This window comes from Lingula anatina, chromosome 7 (assembly GCF_051362555.1).
Source record: "Lingula anatina isolate TDL-2025a chromosome 7, LinAna3.0, whole genome shotgun sequence".
In the NCBI taxonomy this organism is placed as follows: domain Eukaryota; kingdom Metazoa; phylum Brachiopoda; class Lingulata; order Lingulida; family Lingulidae; genus Lingula; species Lingula anatina.
The window spans coordinates 17,176,748-17,204,389 of NC_141773.1; the positions used below are offsets into that span (position 1 = coordinate 17,176,748).

The 27,642-nt window shown below is 37.9% G+C and overlaps 1 protein-coding gene across 6 annotated transcripts in view; it reads right to left on the reverse strand.

The window, feature by feature from the left end:
- LOC106178960 (uncharacterized) overlaps positions 1-27,642 on the reverse strand; it is a 45,370-nt gene that overhangs the window by 14,424 nt on the left and 3,304 nt on the right. For 3 of the 6 annotated variants that reach the window (XM_024074958.2, XM_024074963.2, XM_024074959.2), the window contains exon 2: positions 17,853-19,756. In XM_024074958.2, the coding sequence (XP_023930726.2) occupies positions 17,853-19,725 (1,873 nt within the window). In that variant the 5' untranslated portion in view covers positions 19,726-19,756. Of the gene's footprint in view, positions 1-17,852; positions 19,757-25,369; positions 25,590-25,759; positions 26,153-27,642 lie in introns of those variants that run through there. The other 3 variants (XM_024074962.2, XM_024074960.2, XM_024074961.2) reach the window with 3 other exon arrangements.

Genomic DNA, 27,642 nt, shown 5'->3' on the forward strand with positions numbered 1-27,642 from the left:
TATCTCTGGACTAAGGGTCACACCTGACTGCTGGCGACCTAAAGGTAAACTAAGACCTAACACCAGGACCAGTTTGTTTTCTTTTCTATGACAGATCATGACATTCCACCTAGTGCATCACATATGTCCCGTATTTACATCCATCCCTATAAGTATTCCTTTGACAACGGTTCAGACAAGACTGCTGTAGGCTGAAAACCAGTCTAACTTGTGACATCAGATGGTCTACCCTAATGGATCATACAGACGTAAATCAAGCAAACTTGAAATAAATAAATAAATAAATAAATAAATAAATAAATAAATAACTCTAGCCAAGCATTAAAGGAGCAGCACAGATACCCGTGTCCCCACGCTTGCAGCTTTACCATATAAAAATATAGCCTACACATGTATCTGCCAATTTGATCATATGAATAACTACTACAAAATATCCATCGGTCATGTCACCTTTCTGAACGCTTAATGGACACCACCATGTATGCACTGACCATTTTATCTTTTACATCACGCATGCATTTCAGAGAGAGTATCACTTGACTTCAGATCTACTAAGCCTTGGCGACAAAAAACTACACCTCTTTGATCAAGAATGTCAAAAACGAGTTCCGAGTTCCACTCAAATTAGGTCTAGCCGGTAAGCTACAGGCAATATTGCTTTTCCATCAGCTAGATATCAAATGTCATGTTCCTTATGAATATGGACATTAGGCCCACCCAAGCACCATGGGGCCAACATTTCCAATCCAACACCCACTGCTGTGTATCTCTGTACAAGTGCAGGCAGTCCAGACAACAGATTGATTTATCCTTATTTACAGCAGCTCATAACATCATGTTCATTCTAACAGCATTATCTGCACACTATCAAAGAACTTGCATTTCTCCCAAAAAGCAGATGAAAAAAGCACCAACATTCTGGATCAAACTTAACAACTTTACTGGTGTATTAAGGTGCATATGGTGAGATGCCAATCTACTCCCTATCCTGTCCCACTTGCTTTCTTGTGCTATGGATCTATGAAAAGTGACAAGCCAGACATAAGTGATACCACATAAAAAATTTAATCATGTTTGTTGAGATAGTAAAGAGTTAAATGAGGTCGTCATAACTATGTACACTACAAATGCACCTTTACTCTCTCAATCCTATCCTAACCACACTGAAAACACACGTGTATGTAAATATATATGTAAATCTAAGGGCTAAATTTAGTTAACCAGTATCCTGGCAAGATATAGGTTCATACCTCCATGAATCTGCATTAAATATCACCTACCAATAAATATTCCAGACAGATACACAGTGTGAGGTGCATCTTATGCTGACACTCAAGGTCCTACATCTCTCTTCCTGTACCTTTACTTAAATAAGACAGTGAACAATGTGTATACCTGGGACAGCGCAACTGCTCCTTAATGCAGTGTGCAAAAGACCACCACATAAACCACAGACATTAGTTGTATACAGAGAAACCAACCTTAGAATTTTACATTATATATCTCAATATAATCTAGACAGCATGTTAGATTTCCATCCGTTCATTTCACCTCCTTTAGGGAATAGATATATAAAGAAATTACAAGTAAACAGCCTTCTAAGATCAGCAACACACCTACTAACTGCCAGTACTAAGAGGCAGACACAATCTACATTAAGCAACCAACATTTTACCGGCAATATCTAGACATCAGCCTGACTATATCTTCACTCCATTCCACGCCCACCAGTAGGAACTGAGAGTTATTCTATGAATCAAACAGCACAAATCAGTATTTACTCCAGAGTGTTGTAGGCCCATTCAGACTTCCATTCCTAGTAGTACCATGACATATTTTCCATGGAGCAACCTGCCCTGGCATTTTACACTCAATATCTCAATATCATCTATATAATCTAGACAGCAGTGTTCATCTTCATTCCATTACTAGTACACGTCCACTTAGTAACTGGGAGCAGTAACATGAATCAGACAGCATGTATTATGTGTATCCTTCAAAGCTCAGGGCACCAGGCTATAGCAGTTCTATCCAGACTGCCCCTACTTGTGGTGAGACACATTTAACACAACCAACCACAGCATTTCTGGTCCTGTTCACATCAGGATTAACTTAGACCCACAGAAGTCTTATTGGCATCTACAGATAACCGATGACACAGAGACCCATCAAACCTTACACTATTGAACCCATGTTAATAACTCTGGTAATACTATGATGTCATTCAGTCAGTGTATTCCTGTTCTAATTTAATCCTGCAGTGAACTCGGCCCCGCTCCTCCTGGGAATACAGACATCTAGTGTACTGGTGAAGTCCCAACCATTCTGTGTACACATATAGATCTATATTTGTAAGCATTCAACTGCGCTGGCTCACTCCTATCACTCACTGTATGCACGCACATTAATTTGATAAAACCTGGAACCTAGTCTCAATATTAACAGCAAATCCTTCTAATCCTTTGAGTCATTTAATTTATATGGTACGGTTGTTGTTGGCCCATTTCCACGCTAGCATGTAGCATGTATCAGCTGCCAGAGTTGACTTGATTGGTCTGAGTGGATGGATTGGTAATCAAAATACAGTTAAACTGAAGATGTGATGAATACTGTTATTCCACCTTCAAGTGCTTCCATATGGTCCCTGTATCAATTTAATCATGGGTCAAATAAACATTGGGGTAAAAAAAGGAAATATATTTTGTAGAATAAATAAATAAATAAATAAATAAATAAATAAATAAATAAATAAATAAATAAATAAATAGTTCTACCCTCCCCCTTCCTAAAAAAAATTAAATTTTTTTTCTGCTAAGAGATAACTTTTACCTATATTGTACAACTTTGTATTCTTTTGACTTCCAGTTTTGATTCCTCCTGAAAATTGATTCATTCTGTGCAACCCCAGCTAAAACCTTGTCACTGTACGTGTTCCTCCAGGAGAGAGACAAGTAGAAGAACACACCCACTGGGGTCAGTACAACAGGAGGGGCAGGAGGGATGTTTAACTGTGAGAAAACACAGGTGCCTTGGTGAGGCCCATTAGTCTTTTACCTACATTAAAATAATCTTCTTCCTGGAATTCAGTTTAACTGTTTTTTTTTTTTCAAGTTCTCATAAGCATTCTTGGATATGACCTGCAGCAGATAAGAGGCAGATGACTTCAAGCATATCAATAGCTCATGACAGAGGTGAAAAAAACCCAATAGTTATCTGCCCATTAATCAAACCCTGGAGGAGAAGCTGCTGCTGATTTCTCAACACTTTAATGTGTTGACGCCTCAAATGATTCATGTCTGACAGGATGAGGTACAGGTGTACTCTGCTGGAGATATCAAAGTGTGTGTGTGTGTGTGTGCGTGTGCGTGTGTGTGTGTGAGAGAGAGAGAGAGTGGAAGGGGGGGAAAGAGAGATTTTCAAAGATAGCTTTTATAAATATACAGGCAAAACTCATTTATAAATGAATCAATGAGAACCTCCTTGACAACCTAAAAACACTACCAGCCGTATGTTAGTTGTTGATATATAAACTGGTAGTAAATATGTGATTCAATATTATCTAAGAGCCAGTTCATACAATTCTGGGCACATATTTTGATAGCTGCACGTCCATCTTATTTCACAAAAGTGAGACAAACAGTTTCCATAGCAATTCTTGTTTGACAAACCAGAATAATCTGGCCTTCGGAAAAAAAAGTGAAGTGAACATTTTGTAAAGTAAGTTCACTCATGACAGAAGGAAGTGCCCAATTAATGTTCAGCTCATCTATGCCAACCCACCCAATACTTTAAACTTGGCCTCAGATGAACTTAACCTGTCTACATCAATTTATATTCACTTAACTTGTCTGGGAGGATCTTTAACCAGTAAAGATTGCACCCCTATACTTGGTAATACATTCTTATGTCAGTAATGGGAAATGTCCTGAGGTTTCAAGCACTTTGATTGGACTTGGCTCTTCACTGGAGTTGATCATCCTTCACACACTTAAAATGCAATTTATTTCCATTTCTCCTTTTCTTTTTACCCATTTTTGGTTGAAAATAGTTGACAGGCAAAAAACAAACCTCACATTAAAACTCATTACTAAGCCCAGCTGAATTTAACAGCTATGTACCTTAAATCTAAAAACTTACACCCTGACTATAGATAGCTTATGGTCTAACCTCCTACCTCCATCTGAGTTATGTGATTCTGCACAGTGTTTTTTAGTATCTACCTACACATACACTTAAATTACAAAACTGAAAACTTAATCCATTGATAGCTCCACTTAGAGAAATCAGTTGATTAGAAGTGGTTAATACATCTACAAACAACCCACATTTACAGTGATAAGACTTGACTAATTGAAAAACTTAAAAACATGTGCACACACCTAGCGTTTGTTCACACAAAGACCAATTTAGACCAAAATTTGGCCCAAAATTGTGTCATCTGATAGCCTGAGAATCAAATGTTTGTATTCGAAATGCATTTAGATTACCTTTCCCTGCATCAGGACATCAAATATTTAAGTTCTTAAAATGTGTCTATCAGATTTATTACTTAGATACATTAACAACAGAATAACACCTAAAACTAAAAGGAATCAATATTGAGAAATGCACTAAAAACAGGCTTTGAGCTCATAAACCTAATGGGTCTGGTTCTAATGATTCAAGCCAGACCTTTCTCAGTCTAATGTCTTCACTGTCTGAATACATATCTATACTTAGGTCACCCAGTCCCTCTCTTAGAAATCTAAAAAAAAAAACTAAAATAAACTGCACTTGTTCAACCTAAAGGCTGCACATCAAATACCATATCCCTACTTGGTAATTTTAATCCCCAGCACTTAAACACCCTAGAAATGTCTGTCTTGCTTCACTTGGCTTCCTCCACAAGACCTGCTGCCAACAACCCTATTTATTGACGTTCCAATATCCCAGACATATGCCTCAGAATTTCTCCTGGCAAAATGCTACAAAATCCATATCATCTTGCAAATCACAGTCATTGTGAAACTATTTTGCTGCATTCACACAGGGGCTAACTTAGGACTGGATATGGACTAAATGAGGTCACTTAAGGTCCAGATGACAAAGGAAACAACATGGTATCTGACTTTTGCAAATTCCATTTTACTCAACCTGGCTGTCTTCTGATATCAATTCTGGTATAAGTTAGCTCTAGTATGAGCACAACCTTTAGATCCACTCCTATAAGCTGGCAGTTTCCTGAATACCCAAAACTACTTTAAAACTACAAGGTTGATTAGGTTCAGAAATCATAAGTAATATTTCTTGTTCTTTTGGTGCATTTTTAACAGTCTAACCTTTATCTGTAAGACCACAATTGACACAAAACAGTCTTACTCTCATCATGACATTGCACAGTCTCTATGTGACAGTGTACCTAGTACCTTTACCAGGTATCCACCACCCTTTAAAGATCCCATCCTCAAACTGAATTCATCATTTGTTCCTGTAAAATCTCAGCTATGTACCTCTACTGGCATCCACTACAGCCTTTTCCTGTCCTGTTTCCCCTGCCTGAATCAGTAACTACCCATACAACTCCCTCTTGCTATGCATCAGCTGTGTTTACACTGAAGATGGAACATCCCATCTTTGCTACCAGCCTGTGCTACTATTTCCTAAAAAGCAAACTGATTAAGCTAAGCTTACCACAGGCACCCAAAGTTATTTTCCTGTCACCAAAATTCTACCTTCATCAGTTGACACCTAGGAAAGACAAAAAAAAAAGTCGCCCCATCTCCAACTGAAACAGGATATCCAGGAGCACCCATCCACCCATCATCTGTATGATATTAGAGTCTGTGGTGATAAAGAGAAGCCCCTGTGTTCTGCTCTGACAACTCATGTTTTTCTAGTTCTTCCCTGCTTTGTTTTATCACCACACAACAACAAGAGCTGCACCATGCCTCCACATGAACAGATAAACACACTGGCCAACAAGTCCCCTGACTCAATCCTCTGTGTCATATAGACCACCAAATGCCACAAGGCTGACTATGAGCAGAAACAGTCCAGGCCCGTAACTAGGGGGGGTTCGGGGGGTTCGAAAGAACCGCCCCTTTTGCTGGAAAAAGGTCCACTCTGGGTAAAATTTGATCTAGGTACATGAAGTTTTTATGGGAAAAGGTCCACTTTTTCAAAAAAATGAACCCCCCTTTTGAAATTGCTGGCTACGGGCCTGCAGTCTAAATTTCATCACTAGTTTTCTGTTAAATTAACCTGAGAGAGAGAGAGAGAGAGAGAGAGAGAGAGAGAGAGAGAGAGAGACCATGGCTGGATTTAGTGTGTGCACTTAAAAACCACTTGCTATCTTTAATAGCAGCTTATAGGTGTGGCTCTAAACATTGATGTATCCTGCAACCAATAAACCACCCAGCCTCCTACACACACATTATTCAACCAAATAATCTCATATTATAATACCTATCAATTTAAACTAATCTATACCCAGCCAGTAATCAATATCATCATCCTCAAATCTATCATAACAACTGATACTGTTATGTCAAAAAATCTGTCACCCATTTAAAGGTTATATCCATTTCCAGCAGTACCAGATATCCTCAGATGGAAAAAAATCCCATGATAAATATCCTCTTGCATTACATATCTATACAGTCCTAGTATATCTATCACTCACGATCCATTAATTGAACAATGCTTTCCCCAAGTCAATGTCCTTTTATCATGGCCCACAACCTTCTTTATAACTCTCCCACTTCCAAGATGTCTAGCCGCCTCCTTCTCAATGATATAGTGCCTAATCACACGATCTGGTGTTTTTGTCTTATGAGCCTGATAGAAACTATCAATTCTAATGCTGCTTTGAATGCCAAGTGGACTGTATATAGGTCTGCACTGCCTCACATCCCACTAGTATGATAAATTAGAGAGATATCATATTTAGACATATTAAACATGGCTGAGAGGTGAGAGGATGGTACTCACCCTGAGTGACATGGGTAAAAATATTTTTTTCATTTTCACGGAGTTTCTGACATCGCAATGACAAGTATTTCTGAAAGATCATGTAATGACGGTTCTTGTGCCCTGTTTGTGTAATGACAACACGAGTTGGGACCCACTGTAAAAGCCCTATTTCTTTCCCTTCAATGAGCTGGAGAACAGATGTAACCCCATGTTATCAGGGTGTAGACAGTGACAAGTGAAGTCACAGCCATTGTTTTAATGCCCTGCATATTAAACAGCGAGACATCTCTAACCAGCATTCCACCCTGCAGGCATAAAACAGTTAAAATGTCAGAAAACGATCTCAACAATCATAGCTGAAAAGAGATACAATTATCATTTTTTCAAACAGAAAAGCCTTACAACTGATAGTAAAATAAGAAAAACAAAATCAGTAATCTTAATCACAGTTCATTTATGAGAGTAGAAAAAAAGGCTGCATGGTAAAATTAGGCCAATCACAATTTCCTGGGCAATTTGGTCTGAGTCATCAGATCCATCACGCATCTCTTTTACATTCTATCACCATTTAATGTGGTTATGATGTGTGTCTCTGTTGTCTGCAGGAGACAGGTGAGAATTCAATATTGATATATAGTATTAGTAATTCTGTCTGGCACCACATGCTGACTACTGTTGTACACCTGAAGTACATATAAAGTCTAGTATCTACTGCTTTTTCTCCATGCAGATTATTCCTAGTTTTTGTTTTCACTTTGTTAATAAGACACACATGCACACACATGCACGCACACACACACACACACACACGCACGCACACACACACACACACAAAGCCATGCATATAAACCTCCCCATCTCCCAAAACAGGCACAAAACAATGTTTTTTTTTATACCCATAATATATATAATTTCATTTCTAGGCTTCCATTCAAAAACAATATTTTACAAAATCATAAGGCCGCATGCTCTGCAAAAGAAAACTTTAAATCATCTGTAGCAAAAATCATTAAATCACTGGTTTGAACAATGACAAACAATTTTGTTCTGTATTAAGTCAAAACAAAGTCCATGCCATAGAATGCCTCCAGTGCGTCATATGTACACAGATGATCAACTGTTATACACTTGTGTGAACAACCTTTAGGCTAACGATTATTACATTTTCAAAACTGTCCACATTCTGACAGAAGTGACACTGTATCTGCATCTACAGATCAATGAGTGATTAATCTTTCAAATATTGCTCAAGGCAAACGCTGCACTATGCAATAACAGTCTATTCCAATTGTGTAAGCATGATCATGATGGTTTTCTTTCAGTATTACCTAAGGGATGATGGGCTAAGTCACATTGACACTAAAAAAAATGTGGAACATCCCAGAAACAATCCATATGGGCTTTTGTTTTGACCCAAACTTTTAAAAACTTCACTGAGTTCACTAGTGATATTTCCAAACATTAAATACCTTAAAAAGCATTCCTGTCATTTTTTAACATTTTTGTCCAAGCAGAAATATCACTGTTCATAGAACTAGTAAGGGTTGTTTTAGTTTTCATGAGTAAACCTGCCTTATAGCATGACACATTCAATAGAACATCAGCCCAGTTTCTAATCCCGGACTACTCTCCCACAACTCGTCTCCATTTTCCATCTCACCTATTTCTGTCAATGATCTGTCTATAGATGGTGTTTAATTGATGCTCCAAGGCTGGGTGAGGGTTTTTTTTCTATTTAGTTCAATTACACAGGTTTTTAATAGAAATTACATTTAACACACACTCAGACTGTGATGCACTTCAGTGCTCACTTGACTGAACATGTGCTAATAAGTTTACAATGCTCCATTAATGTGACACCACATTTCTATAGATACAACAGCACTGTGTGCATGCCATGATATTGCTACAAAACCTGGAATACAGCGTCTCACACTGCTCATTGTTATCTGCCTCACTTACGTAAAGGAACACACGATCCGTCCTTTTACCAAAATGTCATGGGACAATTCCTCTCAGATGAAGTCAAAGATGTCATCACACCAAACCAACAAAAATTTCTGAGAAAATCAATTAAGAGACGGAAACAAAGGTAGTGATTGTATCACCATTATTGTAAGCTCTTTATGTTTTCTCTTTGATGAATTATTACAGAATGTGTGTGAGGAGGTGTGTCCAGACAGGGAAATTAGACCTTGAGCAATTTAAGTCTAAAATCAGTGATGAGACCATGTTAGATCCATAGAGGTCCAGACACAGGGTATACCAACACACACACACACACACACACACACACACACACACACACACACACACACACACACACACACACACACACACACACACACAAAAAAAAAAAAAAAAAAAAAGGGTAAAAGTAAGTACTAACTTTTAGGCAAGTTCTTTTTTTTTTTTTAGACTACTCTGACCTAAGTCCATAAGATTTATTTAGGTCAGTCAGTTCATGAGCTGTCCAAGACAAGTAAAGACATGACTGCAGAAAGTAAAGACATAACTATGTGCATAGAGAAATGGTGTGCCATTCATTGTGCTAGATGTGCCAAGATCACAGCAACACAATCCAGGCACAGCACAATATAGCACTTCCAGTAATTCCTCAGCATATCTTCTTTTTTATTCTAGATACATGATCCCTGCTCCCTGAGGTTGTTTTTATAACATTTAGAAAAGTATGTTAGCATAAAAAACACAAGTCAAAAGTTGCGATAAAGCAAATCCTGATTAATGCAGTTCACAAATGTTTTACACACACAGATCAAGTTTGGACCAGATATCAACCTTCAACTGAGAAAAAATGACTCGACCAGATATCCAGATAAGGTGGTTCTGTCTACATCCCAGGGCGGCTGGATAACAATGAACCACCTGAACTTAAAACTACAGGAGCCAACGGTCACTTGGTAATGCCAAATGACACGCTGTAGTCTGGTTCAAATTTGTTCAAAGTGTGAACAAACTTTCTGTACTCAATGTCTGCCCTACAGTGACCGCTGAGCCATAAGCCCAACAGACATGTATATCAAAAGTGAAAATGTTAGATTGACGCCATGTTGTACACTGTTATCGCCATTCAGATAAATAATATACAAATCAAAACAAAAACGGACTTGTTCCATCAATGGATGCTGCTGGTTCATCTAATCACTTTCCCATGGAGGCAAAGTGCATGACCCTGTGGCTGATAAAGATATTGTGGAATGATCATACTCATAGAACTCTTCAAAAAGAAACAGAATTTTATTCTCACATATTTTTTTTTAAGTTTCCAAAGTTTTCTGATTCCAATGATTTTTCTGATTTTTGAAAAAAAAGTTTGGAGTAAAATTTCAATTAACTTTTTCTGTCTATGATCCAATAATCTTACTTTAACTTCTCTTATCATCTATTTTAAAGAAAATGACATATATCCAAGTAGCTTTAATGTCCAAATCCTACAGTAAACATATCAAGCCAACAATGCCATCCCCGGCACAAACTCAGTGAACCTCAATTCCTGACTTGCAAGGCTTTTGTCATCCCATTCATGAAAGACAGGGTTACCTAGGCTGTACAAACATTCCACTGCACAGAGTCTGGAGACCCACACTAAAATGGACACACAATCTAAGACCATTCTAAGACCAGGTTCAGGAAGTATACAGTCTGAATGCAAAGTTTGGTGTAGGTCATGCCAGAGCACCTGGTCGGTTGTCACCCAAATTATTATCCCCATTCTCTCATTGTCATCCCCAAATTTTGACTGCCATACTGAAAGGCCATACTATGAAAGATCAACCTATTATCAATGAAAACATACCATAAAACAGTTTTAGTCGAGACCCTCTTATTCATGACCTGAGACTCCATGTAAAGACAGGGAAGAGTGGAGAATGGTTTTGTCTCCATGGCATAGACCCCAACCACTGACCCCAACAATGCATTGAATACAAATATATATACAGTACCTTCCCAGTTAACACAGAGAGGATGGTCTCACATAAACCAGGAGCGTGACAATGACTGTCTTGGACAAGATTATCTCAACAGAAAATACCACAAATGCTTACCAAAGCTTTGCTGGGAGTTATATCTAAATGACAACTTCTTCGATTCCTTTTTTTTTTTTTGGAATGTATTGCCTTATGCAGAGTTTTGAATTATTTTGCAAAACTTACTGCATTCCACGGAACAAATGTATAGTAGGTATAGAGTAAATTATCTGAAGCATCTTTTATATATGCTAATACTCCCCAGTTCTACCAAACTACCAGACTAATGTACTGCATGGTATGCACCAAGGGCTTCACTCATGACAAGACTGTTAATCATCTAACTTAAGTACGGCTGAAAATATTTTCGAAAATTAACAAAATGTTATTTCTTGATTATTCAACACAGCACAGTTATTTCTAGTTTTCTCATCTGAAAAAGGCTGTTTATTTTGTTTATTCAATCTCTCTCTCTCTCTCTTTTTTAATTTAGGGGTGCACCAAAAAAGAAAGTAGATACATAAAAAATAAAAAAAAACATGCTTATCCAAGTCAAAGAACATCCACAAATGCCTTTGGTGCAAACAGTCACATACAGAATGCTGTCTAGGCATTAAATAAACTGAGAAATGGCGTCACTGAATAAGAACACAAACCTGAAAAGAGAACTAGCATAATAACAAAAGTCAGGATCTCCAGTAAATTAGACACAGACTCTAAAGCCCTGACCACATCGTATTGAAGTCTGTCTTGTCGACCTAAGACCACCATAGCAAGTCAACAGTGAAATCAATTTGGTGCTTAGGAAGGACACTATACATGAAGACAGGAAATCATTTTTTTTTTTTTTTTTTTTTTTTTTTGGGGGGGGGAGGCTGTCTGTCTGCCTGTCTGTATGTCCACAACCACCCATAAATCTTTTACTCCTCTGCTTGTTTTATTTTACATCATTTAATATCTGTTTATCCTTCTTATATTTCACCAGTTTCACAATTCACAATTTTGGGATAGCAGAAAAAGAAACTTAGCAATGCTAATCAGATCCCATCAAATGTCATCAACAACTTTCAACTATATCCCCCTTACATTAACATCACACCACATCACATCACATCACATCACATCACACACACACACACACACACACACACATCCTGGTTATCATTGAGTCTGAGCTTAATCAGAGTACAATACTACCCCAGAGCAGGAAATCAGTCTCATCAGACTATCTGTAGCTGATACTGGTAACTCTAGCAGTCCTTCACTTGAGAGCCATATTTGAAACCTCACACTTCATGCTCTAGAGGTTTAAAAGCCTTGCAAGTCAATATATTGTGGACATGGAGTATAAGTCACGTGGACTATCTATCCTTATATCTTGCCTTATTATATATCTGTTGAATATGACCAACACCACAGGTATGCACCCCGGCTCTATACCTCTAGGTATAAATACCAACCTGTTAACTCACAGGACTATAGTCCTTCCACACTATATTCAAACAATATATTTATTGTAACGTTGTAACATTAAATGAGCAAGGGTGTCGGTTTCTGTACTGTCAACAAGACTGTTCACAAGAAGACTCAAATGTTTGTAGAAGAGACAGATCCTTTGTTACAGGATACTGGATAGAACATCACATCAGTGCATATATGTAACTTGGTAAAGGGAGATGGGACTATACATGGATCATTGTGTCAACATTCCTGTCCTTTGACCATATATCATGCGGTCTTACAGAGGCCACCTGGTCAATATCAACTCTAAATATACTTCATATATACACATGTACTAAACTGACCATGAATCTGAATGCATTAAAAATGCATTTATCCTTTATTTTTCAAATAAAGCTATATGATTCTGCTTGCTCTTGGCTTGAAATATAAGACCTTAAAACTCCCCTTCCCAGGCGCATGCATGCGGATGTGCACGCGCACACACACACACACACATCAACGTGCATACAGACAATTAATATGTATAAATAAAACAGTCATTTCTAGTCCACTTTCTACTGAAGCCCAGCATCAAGAACACAGTCATCCACCATATAACATTTTTTTTTTCTTATTCTACCTACCATTTTTTACAGCAGACATCTTTCTTCAGATTGCAACAATCAGGCTACAAAGAACTGAACCCAGTAAGTGCACTATAATAATCCAAGTCTCTAAGGCAGCTTGTATCTTCAGTAATATATTTTACAATAATAATCCTTGTCTCAGCTGCCTTCTGGGTAGAAAGTCTACACACAGCTAATATAGGTAAATAGCATGTAGTCCACACCACTAGAGGCAAAGGGCAATTGCATATTAGTCCTGCCGGGTCCCCTGAAGATGAATCTCTTTGTAGTTTGAAAAAAAAATCCCCCTCTGGCTGTTTCAAGCAATTTACAAATCCATCAATCTCATTACACAGGTTTGCACATATCAGACTGTCTGTATGTATTATACAGGTTTGTATGTGCTCCACCGGTTTTGCAAAAGTCGAAGGATATATATAAATAAAATGTCACTTGTATCAGATAGAGATCTTGAGAATGATTAACTAGATCCTTGTCTGTCTTAGCCGAGTCCGCCCATTTGTTATATTGTGTTGCGGATTATCTTTATTGTTAGAGCACGCAAGTATGTGGTGCTCATACCACGCCAATGATATTAGATTACAGTGTCCAGTCAAATTGTCAGAGATGTCAGTAGCCACATGACTGCTCAGAGATAACACGATACAGTTGTATTATCTGTAATGTCCAAGTCAGTACATTAGCATATGGACATAAATCAATTCTTTTACCCAGCTCTTGAATGTCATACCATCTAGAAGTATAGGCCAGCAGTGTCCAGTCAGCTGTCACCTTGTCAGGTGTCAGGCCTCTGTATCAATATTACTGTAGGATGTCCTTCTCCTTCTGTGATTTACTGGTAGCTGCTTCTTTCAATTCCCACTGCAGAAGATTCATATTAAAGTAATCATCTCCTGAAACACTCTCTCTCCCTATGTATATAAATATACACGCAACTCCATCCATAAAGAAAACAAAGTCTATGTGTCAGAGGCATCAGCTTTCACTATTACTGTCAGTTTTTTCCTCCAGTTATCTTCTCTTACTACAGACATGCAATAAGAAGACATGCACTGTGCCTGCACAAACTGCTTCCCAAATCTTGGAAAGAATTCCTCTCTTGTTCTTACTGGCAGTACAGGAAAGAAGAGTGCAAAACTGAGGAAAACATGAAGATGTGTGTGTGATAGATAGAAAGATAGGTAAACCTCCTGATGGACAGATGCTAAATAACTGGTATATTTGTCCAATCAGTATCACTGGTCAGTGATCAAGCACCTGTGGTCACAGTTTGGGGTCCAAATATCTCAGATAGTATATATTTGCCCTTAACTTCTCCCCCTTGAAAACTTGCAAGGTATTAAAGCCTACAAGTTTTTTTTTTTCTTTACAGATTTCCTCAACTGTTTCTTCAATTTTAGTTTTCAAGGAACTTTACTAAGAATCGAGCAATACTTTCAGTTGCAAATTTGGTGTTCAACCTCTTTCATCTCACTTTGATAACCTTAAGGTATTAATACCAAGTTGGATATAGTCCAGATCTCCCAACTGATACAAAAAGAAATAAAAAAAAAAAAAACTGGCCACAACCAATTCAACTGGCCATAAGTAACAAACCCCAAACTGACACAAACGAGCACTGTTCCCACAACCTTTGCCAAGAAACTGAAGCAAATTTCTGACCACTTTGCCAACTAGTCCTCTTTGATGTATGTTTTTGCTTTATAAGTGGGCAAGCAAATCGGCAACTAACAGTTATTTCCACAAGCTTTAAAATTTCTTCTTTGGTTTACCTTCAAGTCGGAAAACCAGAGGCACTGGTTCTTCACTAAAATTTCAGTGTTCTGGAGTTTAGGTTGTAATATTGGTAACGTGCCATGCACTAAAGCAGTTTATGTTCAGTTCACCAATCCTCTTCCTATGATGCTCATATGACAATAAAATGACCTATTCCATCCTATTCTCCAAAAGAAATCCTCATAAAGCATCCACGATATATTATGCCAGAAAACTGCAGCCAGTATATGTAGCAATATGCTCTTCTATTCCAAAAACAGACACTGGTAACTTGAAGTCCCGACTGTACTGATCAGCATGGAGAACTCTTCATCGATGTATACTCAATTTCACAAATTCCTCTCAGCACCTGGACTACTCAGCCAGTCCCTCCCTTAGCCTTGACCATCCCCAAATGTGAACACAAACTGACCACTATCCACATGTAAGTACCAGGATGCTGGCTATCAGGTGGTCAATACTGCCCAGTGCCCGGTACAATAATGATAGTAGAGTATCATCTCCCTATATTGACTATGGTGGTCAATGTTGCCTTGTGCCCAGTACAAAAAAATGAGGATGGGGTATCATCTCCCTGTATTGACTATCAGGTGGTCATTACTGCCCAGCACAATGACAGTGAAGTATCATCTCAATGCAATAAATATCAACTATCGAGAGGTCAATTTTGTCCAGTGTCCAGTAAAATAATGAGGATGGGGTATCATCTTCCTTTATTGACTATCAAGAGGTCAAGGCTTCTCTCTGTCCAGTAATGCCCTACCATTATCATCAATGCACAGCGTGCATTATTTTAATGACAGGCAGTTTAAAGTTGTCACAGGGCAACTCCAGTGCACAAGTATACATATATATGTATTAGATAATAACCATCAGCTCACCCAGAAACAAGGCAGAGCTGAGCCAAGCCACACTCTACAAAATGTCAAAGTAGATCCAATACATGACCAAGATAATTGATACCCGCAATTGAATTCCCATCAATTTTCTCCACTTAGTTCTACAACTGTTGCAGCATTATTCAATTGAGATTCTATTTCTGAAGCTGTTGCGCAAGAGTTTTCTGTTGCATATGTGGAAGAACACGACAAAAAGGAAATGTCAGACTATTTTTGTAAGAAAGAAAGGAAAGTTACAAAAGAATCAGTCATGAGATTGACAATTTGACAAAGAGTGTGAAAATCAATGTTCCATAGTTCCTTCAAAACTGCTAAAATTGTTAGTCTTGTGTATGCACATTTAAATCTTACAGCCCAATTTACATTTACAAAATGTATTCCATGACTTTTTAATAATCTACTTTAAATATATACCCACACTGATTATTCTAAATATGTATAATTCTTATATAAATCATGATGCCTGCAGCAAAAACATTAAAGATTTATAAACCAGAGCTTTTGTGATAAAAATAATTTTGCATTATTCAACAAACATAAGTAATATTTCATCACTTCATTACGACTTCCATTAGTCATTATATTTAGAGAACCAACACACTTTTCTATACGGTTCTTTTGAAAAACCTGCCACAACCCTGATTTTGCATGATCAGTGTAATTCCAAACATCTGTGAAGTACTGATAATCTATGGAGAGAGTAAATTGAACTCGCATGATGCCAAATTTTTCCCATGTTTTACAAAACTAATTCAATTTGACTACAGATAACACAGATACCTGAAATTTAATTATTAAATGTCCTTTAACTTTAGTGTGAGGAAAGTGATTTCAGTTTTCCTATTTGTCTGAGATGAAAATAAACAGAATGCTAGGGAAAGTTTGTGGATAGGAAAATGATGTAATAAAAAACATGCTATCACCTGAGATCGAGAAGAACTGCACTATGGGAGAAGGGGGGGGGGGGCAAATCCACAACATGGGATCGGTGTTTTTGATGAGCTACGAAGATACAATGCTGAACACAAGAAGATAAAGTTCCAAACAGATTATAAACCATAAGTCAGTTCATGTCAATATTATATATAACATAAACTGTAAAACAGGACAAGCAGATATTTGGTTCTAGTTGATAAATTTTCATACTGTATTTGCATTCGCATGATGGGACATAAAAAAGAGCTGTTACCACTGAAACAACATCACACACCTAAGGGAAACAAGCAATCTGTGACATTATCAAATTACATCTGACAAAACCATTCTCATTTTCCATAAACACATCTCATTAACATCTCATTGACACTTCAATCATACAGAAACAACAGAAACAAGACAACATTGTAATCATCAGCATCATCATCAACTTAACACAGTAACCATCAATAATGGCTCAACATTACAACATTCAACAACAAAAACATCAACATTGTAATTATCAACAACAACTCAACATTGCAACCATCTGATCAACAACATCTCCACATTGTAACCTACAACAAAACTGCAATCATCAAAACCAACAACACCAACAATAACCCTATTTCTCACCATTCAATACACAGCATTGTATTTCATGATCACTGCCATCACCCATGCCACAAATCTTCATCATTGATATCATCACTAATACCATTATCATCATCATCATTCCATCAGTTTTATCATCATTAATCCATTAACCACGCTATCATTCCATCAATCTAACCATAATTCAGAATACAATTATATAATCCAGAATACAATATCTAGAATTGTTCGGACTGATTAAATTTGAAAGAAATGTCTGAAAGTTGTTCAGTAACAGTGATAATGGAAACAAATCAATCTAAGTAGCATCACTGAAACAGTTGAGCAATACTGTCATTGTGATAAGGGAAAGGCTGGGGCATTAACAATTTCCACCAAATCCTTAATCTATTTAAAAACTTGGGTGAAACAAAAGGGAAAGTATTTCACTAAATTTAAAACACTATTGTTAACTTGGCAAGCCACTTACAGTCAACAGCAGTTAAAAATTTCTTACTATAGGGTTAAAATAAATCAACAGTACAAAGGGCAATGGAGGTATGGACAGCAAAGGACAAAAAAGGTGGTTTACAAATAACTTCATATAATAATCCCATAAACTTTACAAGAGAACTTACCATTTTCCTCCTGTTCCTCGGACCTCTCCAGAGCCACTCTGTTCCCAAACCCTTCCAGCGAGCCCTGCTTCTTCACCTTGGGAGGTACTGGGGGCCGCCCTTGCAGTCGCCCCTGGGATGTGGTGTGACGGGTCACCACCTGTTCGAATACACCCACCTTCTTCAACACATGACCTCTCTGAAGTAACGCAGATGGGATCTCCTTTTCCTCCTCTCCTGATCTTACTATGGAGGGATCAGGCTGTCCCTCCTCATCGGCCCACGCTCTGGGCAGGGTCACCGATTTGGCCTCTGGTGGGGAGACGTACCGGGTAGTTTTCTTAGTGTTGAGTGGTGCCCCCTGGATGTTTTTAGCTGAGAGGACGTATCCTGGGATTCTCATTTGTCGCTTTGGTGGGTGGTGACCTGATGGAAGAACATGACTGGCTGAAACCGAGGGGGGTTTTGCTGAGATGGGAGGCTTGCTGGTGGAAGCAGGCAATGTGGAGGCACTGCGGGTTGAGTAATTGGCCTGGGATGGTTTATTATGAGTGCTGACTTCAAAGCTATCCACCTGACCTTCTATTATGCCATTATCTTGTTCAAATCCCCCAACCAAAGGATGTTCGTGTTCATCAGGTCTTGCTGGTGTGGAGCTATAGCCATACATGTACCCCTTGGTCAAGTCATCGCCACCATGGCTGTCCAGTGTCTCATTTGACATAGACTCATAGGTAAACTCTAACTGTCCATGCTCTTGTCCCTCATACTGTGTGATGGGGGAGCTCTTCAGGCAAGGTGGTGATACACTTGAGTAGGATAACTCCATACTCTTGGAGTAAGGCTTCGCCGACTGCAGCATCATCCCAGCTGGGAGACTACTGCCCCGTTTCTTCATGTCCTCCTCATACATATCCATACTGGCGATTCCAGATGACTCTGTGGGAGGCTCCGACTCCAACACCATGTGCTCGTGGTCCAGTTCTAATGGTTTCTCAGCAGGAACCTTCACGTCCATACTAGAGTCTAGTTTGCTGGACTGTCTTTTCTGTTTCACTGACGAGATTTCTTGGATAATTTGGTCTAAAGCGTCTTCATCAGCTTCCTGGAGTATTTGCTCCATGGCCTGTAAATAGGTCAAGGATGTTTCGTGAACATACTCCTTTTCAATATTCACCTTAATTTGTCCCGCAGCTTTTTTACTGGACTTTCTGTCCACATTTGCTTTAAGTTTATGACTCCCACTACGTTGATCACTGGCGACCCCGCCATTCACGGCTTGGTGCTCAGCTGGGGTTCCATCTCCAGGAGGTGGCGCCACTTTCTCTGAGCTATCAGATTTTTGCATTATCAATGACCTTATTGACCTTCTTCGTGTCACGGGTTTGCGAGACTTTGTTGAGGTCGCCTCGCCCGAGATGTTTTTATTTTTAACATTCTTGTCACCTGTTTCATTACCGTCAGGTTGTGACTGCTGAGCAGGGCGTTGGTCCTGTGATAAATGACTGTCACCAGCACTGTCACCCACAGCTGTGACAGGAGCACTACCACTCTCTAAGAGCTCTGGTGAGGAAGCATAATGTGCAGTCCCAACTAACTCTCCCTGGAACGAATCCTGCTCTGCTGTATTCATAACTGTGGTTTGTGAATTATCTGGAGAAATGAACCTTGCTTTCTGGGACTTGTCATCTACAGAATAAGGCACAGAATCCACGACTACCACGCTGGCATTGCAATGAGAGCCCTCTGGTGAAATAAACCTGCCCTTGGGCGTGCTAGCATCTTCTCCATCTGGCACAAGGGAAGAGTCTGCTCTCTCAGGAGAGATGAAGCGCTTCTGGGAGTGGCCAATCTCACTAGCGGTAGTGGTCCCGTTGGTTGTGGTTATCTCCATCAAGTGCCACTCATGTTCTTGTAATGTTCACCTGTAAATATACATATACAATGAAATTAGTATTAAATTCTTCACCATGACAGCTGGAGAGTAATGGTCTGCAATACCACAACACTCCACAGGTGTGAAGTCATACCTCCTCCACTGGAGGAGACAGAGCTCTTTTTATTATTATTTTGAAAATATGAAAAGAATTAGATATCGAATTCAGCAAGCGCTAAAAAGGAGCAAAAAAGGGCATGCTTGATGGCAGCTTGACAAATACTTTATCTACAGTAATAATACTACTATAACAATGTCAACTGTAATAGTAAGGGGCAGTATGACAATATGTTACAGTATTAGACAAAACCAAGTCTTAGTTCAAAACAATTATGCATGCTGTGACCGAAAGCAAACATTTGTAATTACCATTCGACTGCATTTACCGGCAGTATGCACAATACCTCTAACTTGGCTTCAAATAGAGATGTGCATGACTTACATATTAACTGAACCACCAAGACAGGTTTCACCTTTTTATTACTAATTTCTAATTTTGTTGGACTCATTTCCTCTGTAAATGAGTCAGAGGAACCAACTCTTACAGCACAAACAACACCTTAAGACAATAACTCTCTGTTTTCATTAAGTTTAAGTTGATAATCAATTAACATCCCCACTGGCACTTAACTGCTATCCATTCCCACTTCTACGCAAACAAACACACACACACACACACACACACACACACACACACACACATTATTTATTGTGCCTATACACTAACTTTGTGATGTCAGATTGCCAATGCCACTTAATTTCTGCTCTGCAGAGCATATGAACTGATTCACTCACAAAATACCATCTGATCTAACTATTCCTTCATTTAGCACGTATTTATGACTAACTGTCCAGTTTCAATTCAGTCAAACTGAACCCTTTGATTACAAGAGGTTGGTTAACACTCACATTTTTCCCCCTCGGTGTTGGACCATAACTAGGCCTCAGTTTAGGCATCACTTATTGTATTGTTAGATCAGATTTAGTATTCTCATTGCTCAAACTAGTTCAGAACTGTCAGACAACCCAATCCTTACTATTGCTTTAATCATCTGATATGCAGTGGGCCATCTCTGTCATGTCGGACTTTTAACTCAGTTGTATGCTTTTATCAAACATTTATCTACAAGTATATATGTATGTAGTATGATACTATTAGATTGCAGTACAAAGCCAATCTATTTGGCAGTTAAACCTAGACATCCCTAATTGTCATTTGTGCATGGTTTAAAACATGATAAAATTATCAAGCACACAAGATACTATTCTTCTCGCAAATCTTAAATGACAGTTAACATATATGCCACCCAGGAAGGATTTGAATATTATACTATTCAACAAAACATTAAAATTAAGATGACAAGAAATTGGACTTAATGAGACACGCCTTGATGGAATCTTGAGATATAATATGTGCTAACTCTGGATAAATGTAGCCAAATAAATATCTCAAAATTAATCAATTATAATATAATATATTTGGCAAAAAGCTGTTACTAGTATATATTTTGCATCTCCTAAACCAAATAAGTTTGTTAATTAGCACATGGCCAAATTTTTTTATGGTAGGATGAAGCCAGATATCACTAAATGCAGGAAAGAGAGCAGACAATGCTAAATTAGGTTAATCCCTCCCCTGCTAAAAACGTTCTCCAATTAAATAATTTGATTAATTTTAAATAAAATATACCACACCTAAGTCTTTATCAATTCAAAGGAAGAAAATCTCACAAGAAGGAAAATATGATGTCCCAAACAAAGAGAAATGAAAAACAGACAACACAAAACAACTGACTGAAAAGCATACAACATAAAATAAGACAAAGGCACAAAAACACCAATAAAAAAACACATGAAAATTTCCGCTCCTTTGACATCTAGAGGATGCCTCCAATGTGTCATCCAACCATGTAACACAGCATCTGTTACTCCATGGAGCATATAACATCAACATACCGGGAGGCTATAATGTGTCACAACAGACATAACAACTGGATTAACTGCATGTTTGGCTGCAAACATTTCTGTCTATGGTAGACTCATAACCCTTGGCGAAATAAAATGGCTTTGTTTTATTTATGGCTGCAGAGTTGTGCGGATGACAATTTCATCTGTAGCTAACAAGTATCAATATGCACGAGACTGAGGGCACCAGAGAAAATACAACCCTACGCTGGAAAACTTCCTTTTAAATTTTCTTAAATCCATTATATGTCTCCTCATGCAAATAAGTTATTTGGATGAAACAAGAAGGCAGGCCTATCTATTCAAACATGTGCATCTCTGGCAATCACATTCACCACTGTGCACACATTTGACCTTTTCCCAAACCACAACGTACATGCATGTGATGACACTGATTGCATAGAAACTTACCTTTCATCCTACTAGTAATCTCACAAATGCAGAATGAAACCAGTCTTTCACTTTTCCTGGCAGAAAAAAAAAAGTGCAACATATCCCACATGTCAACTTTTGACTGAGGTTTTATTGTAAAACCATCTTCCTTTAGTCTGGCCTACAGTCTGACTCACAGTACTATCATTTCCCTGTGTTAGCAACACAGGAACTGATAAAAAAACATGCTCCATCACTTCAAATGAGTAATTTTTTTTACAGAGCTGTTAATTAAAGACAAGTGGAAATGCTGAATAATAAAACAATTGCAAAAAAAAAAAAAAAAGCTTTATAAAATTTGTGGTTCAACCTATCCATTCAAAAACCATGCACATTCTTTTCACCACCAAAACATATTTTTATCTTTTAAATTATTCCTTCAAATAACCAATGAAAAAGAGGAAGAAAACAATCAATGCCACCTTTTTACTGATATTTTTAACCAAACTGATAGCCATGGAGGAGGTAAAGAGTACACAGAAGGGGAGGGGGGCACTGATATGACCTTTTAAGATAATATATTATCATAATTTAGAGGAAAAGAATAAAAAAATACAAAAAAATCTTTATGTTTAATCTATCCCTGTCTTCATGGAGTCTGTGAGAACAAAAAGAGTCAAGCACAAGAGTGCTTGGTAAACACAATGAAAAGAAAGCAGGGACTGGCTTTCTCACATCACATCTAAACATCACTTCCAATTCCAATAGCTGACAAGCCCCTTCAGATCATTAAGTACAATTCCACAGAGAAGAGTGGTAACACAACCCCAGGTTCCAGACAATAGTACATGTTTACCCTGCAAATAGCCAAGACCTATACAAATCAATGCCAACAGGGCTGAGGAAAGAGCACAGGCTTAACCTTAACCTTTCACTGTGACTTGGGTGTTCCAACAACACAACCCTAACACATCATCCAGTCATAGAACTCTTTTTTTCCTTATGAGGATTTAGGTGTCAAATATCAGTTGTTTAGAAAGGGGAAGTTTGTTGGAAAACAGGTATTAGTATTCATATTACACAGTGTGAGTAACAGCATTACAAAAACAGAGCAGAGACAGACAGTATAGAGGATTGTATTGGGTCCTTCATTCAACAGCGTGAAACTTTTATGTCTTGTTCAGAAGTAGATCAATGCAGTCTTAGAATAGCCTTATGTCATGTTTCTAGTTAACTTAGGCCAGCATCATTTGGTACAATCAATCTCACCAAGATGTCCATTTATGATCAGCTCACCACAGGGTAACATCTAATCTTTCCCTTGTCCCGTCCACTACACTTAGATTGAAATAACAATGTTATTCTATGGGATACCTATGGTAAAGTTGGTGTAATAACAAAGTCTTATGAGATAGTGAGTTTGTAGCACTGAACTGGAACTAACTTGACTGAAAACATGACTATCCTGATCATCCAGACAGCTGAGCATGGGATTTGAGTTATTAAGCCATACTTGTGACCCAGTGACATTGGCTGGATCATCTCTAGTCTAAGTTAGTCCAGTTGTGAACACGGCTTCTTGCTTCCTAGACGGGAGTGGTTACAAATCACCTTTTTCTAAAAAGGCTTATGAAATAATTATAATATAATCCTTATTGCATGTCAATACACATTGTGCATAAACTCTACTGTAAACAGGATTTTTTTTTTCACTTAGGCTTCGTTCACATGCAATGTCTATTTTCTAAATTCTATTTTCTATTCGCGCTATCTTATGATCACGGTCTGTGCCCTGAATATCCCGCCGCGTAATTACTGGCAGCGCGAGCCAGTTACTTATAGTAACTTATAGTAACTGGCTCGCGCTGCCAGTAATTACGCCGCGGGATATTCAGGGCACAGATAGTGATCATAAGACATACCGCAAATAGAAAATAGAATTTAGAAAATAGACATTGCATGTGAATGAAGCCTTAAAGCAAGTTGCTGGGTGAAAATATTTCATTTGAAACCCAGTATGTTTATACAGATTGCAATATATTATATGTGCATTCCTACATATCAAGTATATCCTGGCAGTTTATCAACAGACTGCTGTCATGCTGAAACACCTAAGTCAACTAATTTGTTATATAACGCATGCTGACATAGGAAACACATGATGGCGTTTAAAGGTATCTGCCCTTTTCAGGGCTACTAGACATCAGGGACATGGCACACGGCTGTCTATATTGCAAACTCCAGCATTCACAATTTTGCTGATCAAGTGTATAATACTTGTAATAACACACACACACACACACACACACACACACACACACACAAGCACACAAGTCTTTATCTATCCACAAGAGAAGGGAGAAATACTAGTAAGGAGAGGAGGGGAGCAAAGGCTATTATGACACCATATGTATGTAGCCTTATTAATCCTAAACAGATAAAGATCAATACTTACACTAGGGTTATAAATCTCAGGTGTCCAGCACCCTGCTATGCTCTTGGGACATTCCAGAGATGTCATGGGTCAGGGAATTATCAGGTGACAATCAAATGACACTCATAACCATTGATTAACACGGAAATAGTCTGCTGTTAGGGAATATCTTCTCAGTGATTATATAAAACTACATTTAAATACATTTTAGAATTTTTTATTTATTTTTTTTTTTGGGGGGGGGGGTTACCATTAAATTAATAGGCCCTCATGACAGATATTACTGATATTATTTTAACAGGAATTTAAAAAAACAATGTCACTATAGCAGATATAGATAAGTGCGATTTTCTTACCTCATAAACGATAACAATTTTTTTCTCTTTGATACTGACCTAGATACAAGGGGCAGTAGTCTTTTAGCAGTAGTTATGTTCATAAAAGAATAGGGGATACCTAGTCAGTATATTGGTCAAAAGCTCTCTCTCCAGAGTAGAAATGTTCTAACCCTAACCAGTTGACTCATGCCCAGTTTTGGACTTGATCTCTTTTCATAAGCCCAAGCAGTAAAATGGCATCATTGACAAATTTGTTATTGTGGCAAAAAAGACTTATGCACATGCCCCCTATTCCAGTAACATTAACAGACTCAGGCAATTACACTATGTATCTAGACAGTGGTGTCTCTACACAAAAACTGAAACAATTACTCATTCTTTGTAAAACTTTTTACTCTGCCACCTTGAACCCCATTCTATGTATCACCAATCCAAAGCCACTTTCAGACTATAAAAATACCCTTTTTTTAAGTTAAAAGAGAAAAAAGAATACCTCACTACCTTCTTGCTCTGCCCTCCTTCCTGTTCCCATGGACTTAAAGTGTCACATGGTCCCATTAACTAGTCCCGGGTCAGCGGACATGCATTTATCCAGCCTTGTTAATGACAAGGGGCATGTTATTAACAATTTTGTGAGTTGACGCGACCCAAATGAGAGACCAGAGATAGGCGAGGCATAGGTTATTATACACAATCAGTCTGATAAAATACAATGATGACAATGATAAGATTCTATCCAACGAGTGAACTATGAACACGGAAATCTAATCTTGAAGGTCAATAGCACTAAAAAACTATCAAAAATCATAACTCAAAACTGTGAAGAATATGTATTAACGCACCAAGAAGACAACCTTATAGGTGTTGTACATAGGTAACTTACAAGAGAGACAGCTTCATCCATCCTGCCATCTGCAGCAACAACTATGTCACTGACTTGTAATAAATATGTATGCCACAATGTGTCACCAACTGTATGTCACCATCCAACATGTTACATTGGGATCAGCCCCTGGCAAAACACTATACCACCTATGGATAGAGAGAGTTCTATTCCAAAGGTACATTTACACTCGAGTCAAATTTGGATCCAACCTCATGCAGCCTTGGTGTGCATGGGGTTAAAAATCAATAAGATGTGACCAGTTTTCACGACATAAAATATTTGTCGTGCTGAGAAAAAAAGTTCTGTGATACCTGTGGTGAGGATGCCACTCAACTTCCTTAAGGACTTTTACATTTGACTTAGCAGCACCAAAGGCTGAAGTCAACCTCTTTTCAACTGATCTACACAAATACACACACACACAAACATACTAGTGCGACCCAGGGCAGAACTGACCTGAACCGGTCTTTGAGTGTAAACAGATCACCAGATAAAGCCAATTGACAACATCCATATGGCGTGAAATGATGCCCCATGCAATCTCACTGTGCTGTGACAATGCCACCAAGACATTTGACAAAATCTTTAATAAGTCCATGCATTCCTTTTTTCCCAACGGTTACAACCCAGCTGAGATCTCTTGCAGTGTTTAGCATTTACAGTCAGTACAGTTGGGTCAACTTAACTTATCACTGCATGATTATCGTTACAAGTATCATATCTAAAACAGTCCAGAAAAAGTGGGTACTTTCTACCAGAAAAGAAATTTGGCCAAAAACTGTTCTTAACTTCAAGACAAAAATCATTGTTCACTTTACCATGTCAGCCATTTCTTTCTTGTTATAAATAAAACAGGGGCAACATTACATTTCATTTCAACTACAACTAATTTACTTGGATTAATAAAGGGACAATATGATTTTGCCCTGTCTTACCAAATGTACTGCCATCTCTATATCAAGTTAGCCTGATCTCAAAAGGTAAAATGAATGAGCAGTAGCCAAGATTAAATATTTTCTGAAGTTTTTAAAAAGCATGTCATAAAGTAGGGACCAACTTTTAACTCAAGCTATTTAATGGATAGGCCCTGGTTACTTAAATTCAAACAACAACAATTTTCATATGTAATCAAAAGTGTTTCCTGTCTTTACATATTCCCACTGTTTACTCAATGCTTTGTTTACATTTCTGGTTTCCTGTTGATGTCAAAGATCTTAAATTAGTGAAAATACAAGATTTTATTTATCAGCAAAATCCAAAAGTTTCTTCAGGAGTCGAAAACAAAATGAAATTCTGTAAAATTTTTTTTGTAACATGTAGATAAGCACCATTGCTGGGTTCACTTCATTGCATAAAAATTTTATTTCATTCACTTATTACAAATTTACTTTTATCATTATCTTAATACTTTTTTTATTTTATTTTATCATCATTTTTTGCCAAAACTTTGCCACAAATATTTCCCACATACTAGTAAATGAACATTCTTTTTTTACCAGGCATTTCTTGCATCATTTTTCACTGTTCTCCTTTTTGGAAAAAAACTTTGTCAAAGTCACTTCACAAAGGTAAATATCTGTTTTAACCGCACATTACACACAGCCCCACTATCAAGTTCAATTTTGCCAAAGGACCTAGGTTATATCCCCAGCCATTGCTATTTCAATATTTACTGCGTACTAGTATCCACATCTTTGGAGACTATCGTAATATACAGCAGTATGAGGGACAGTTATCAAAAAGAGACATCTAAATGGAAACAAGCTTATCAGTATGTACATTTGACAACAGGTGGTCACAGGTAGACGTTTTTCTACCCTCAAGAGTTATGCCACAGTACTCTGTATTATAGTACTACTATGGGTAAATAGCGTTAAATG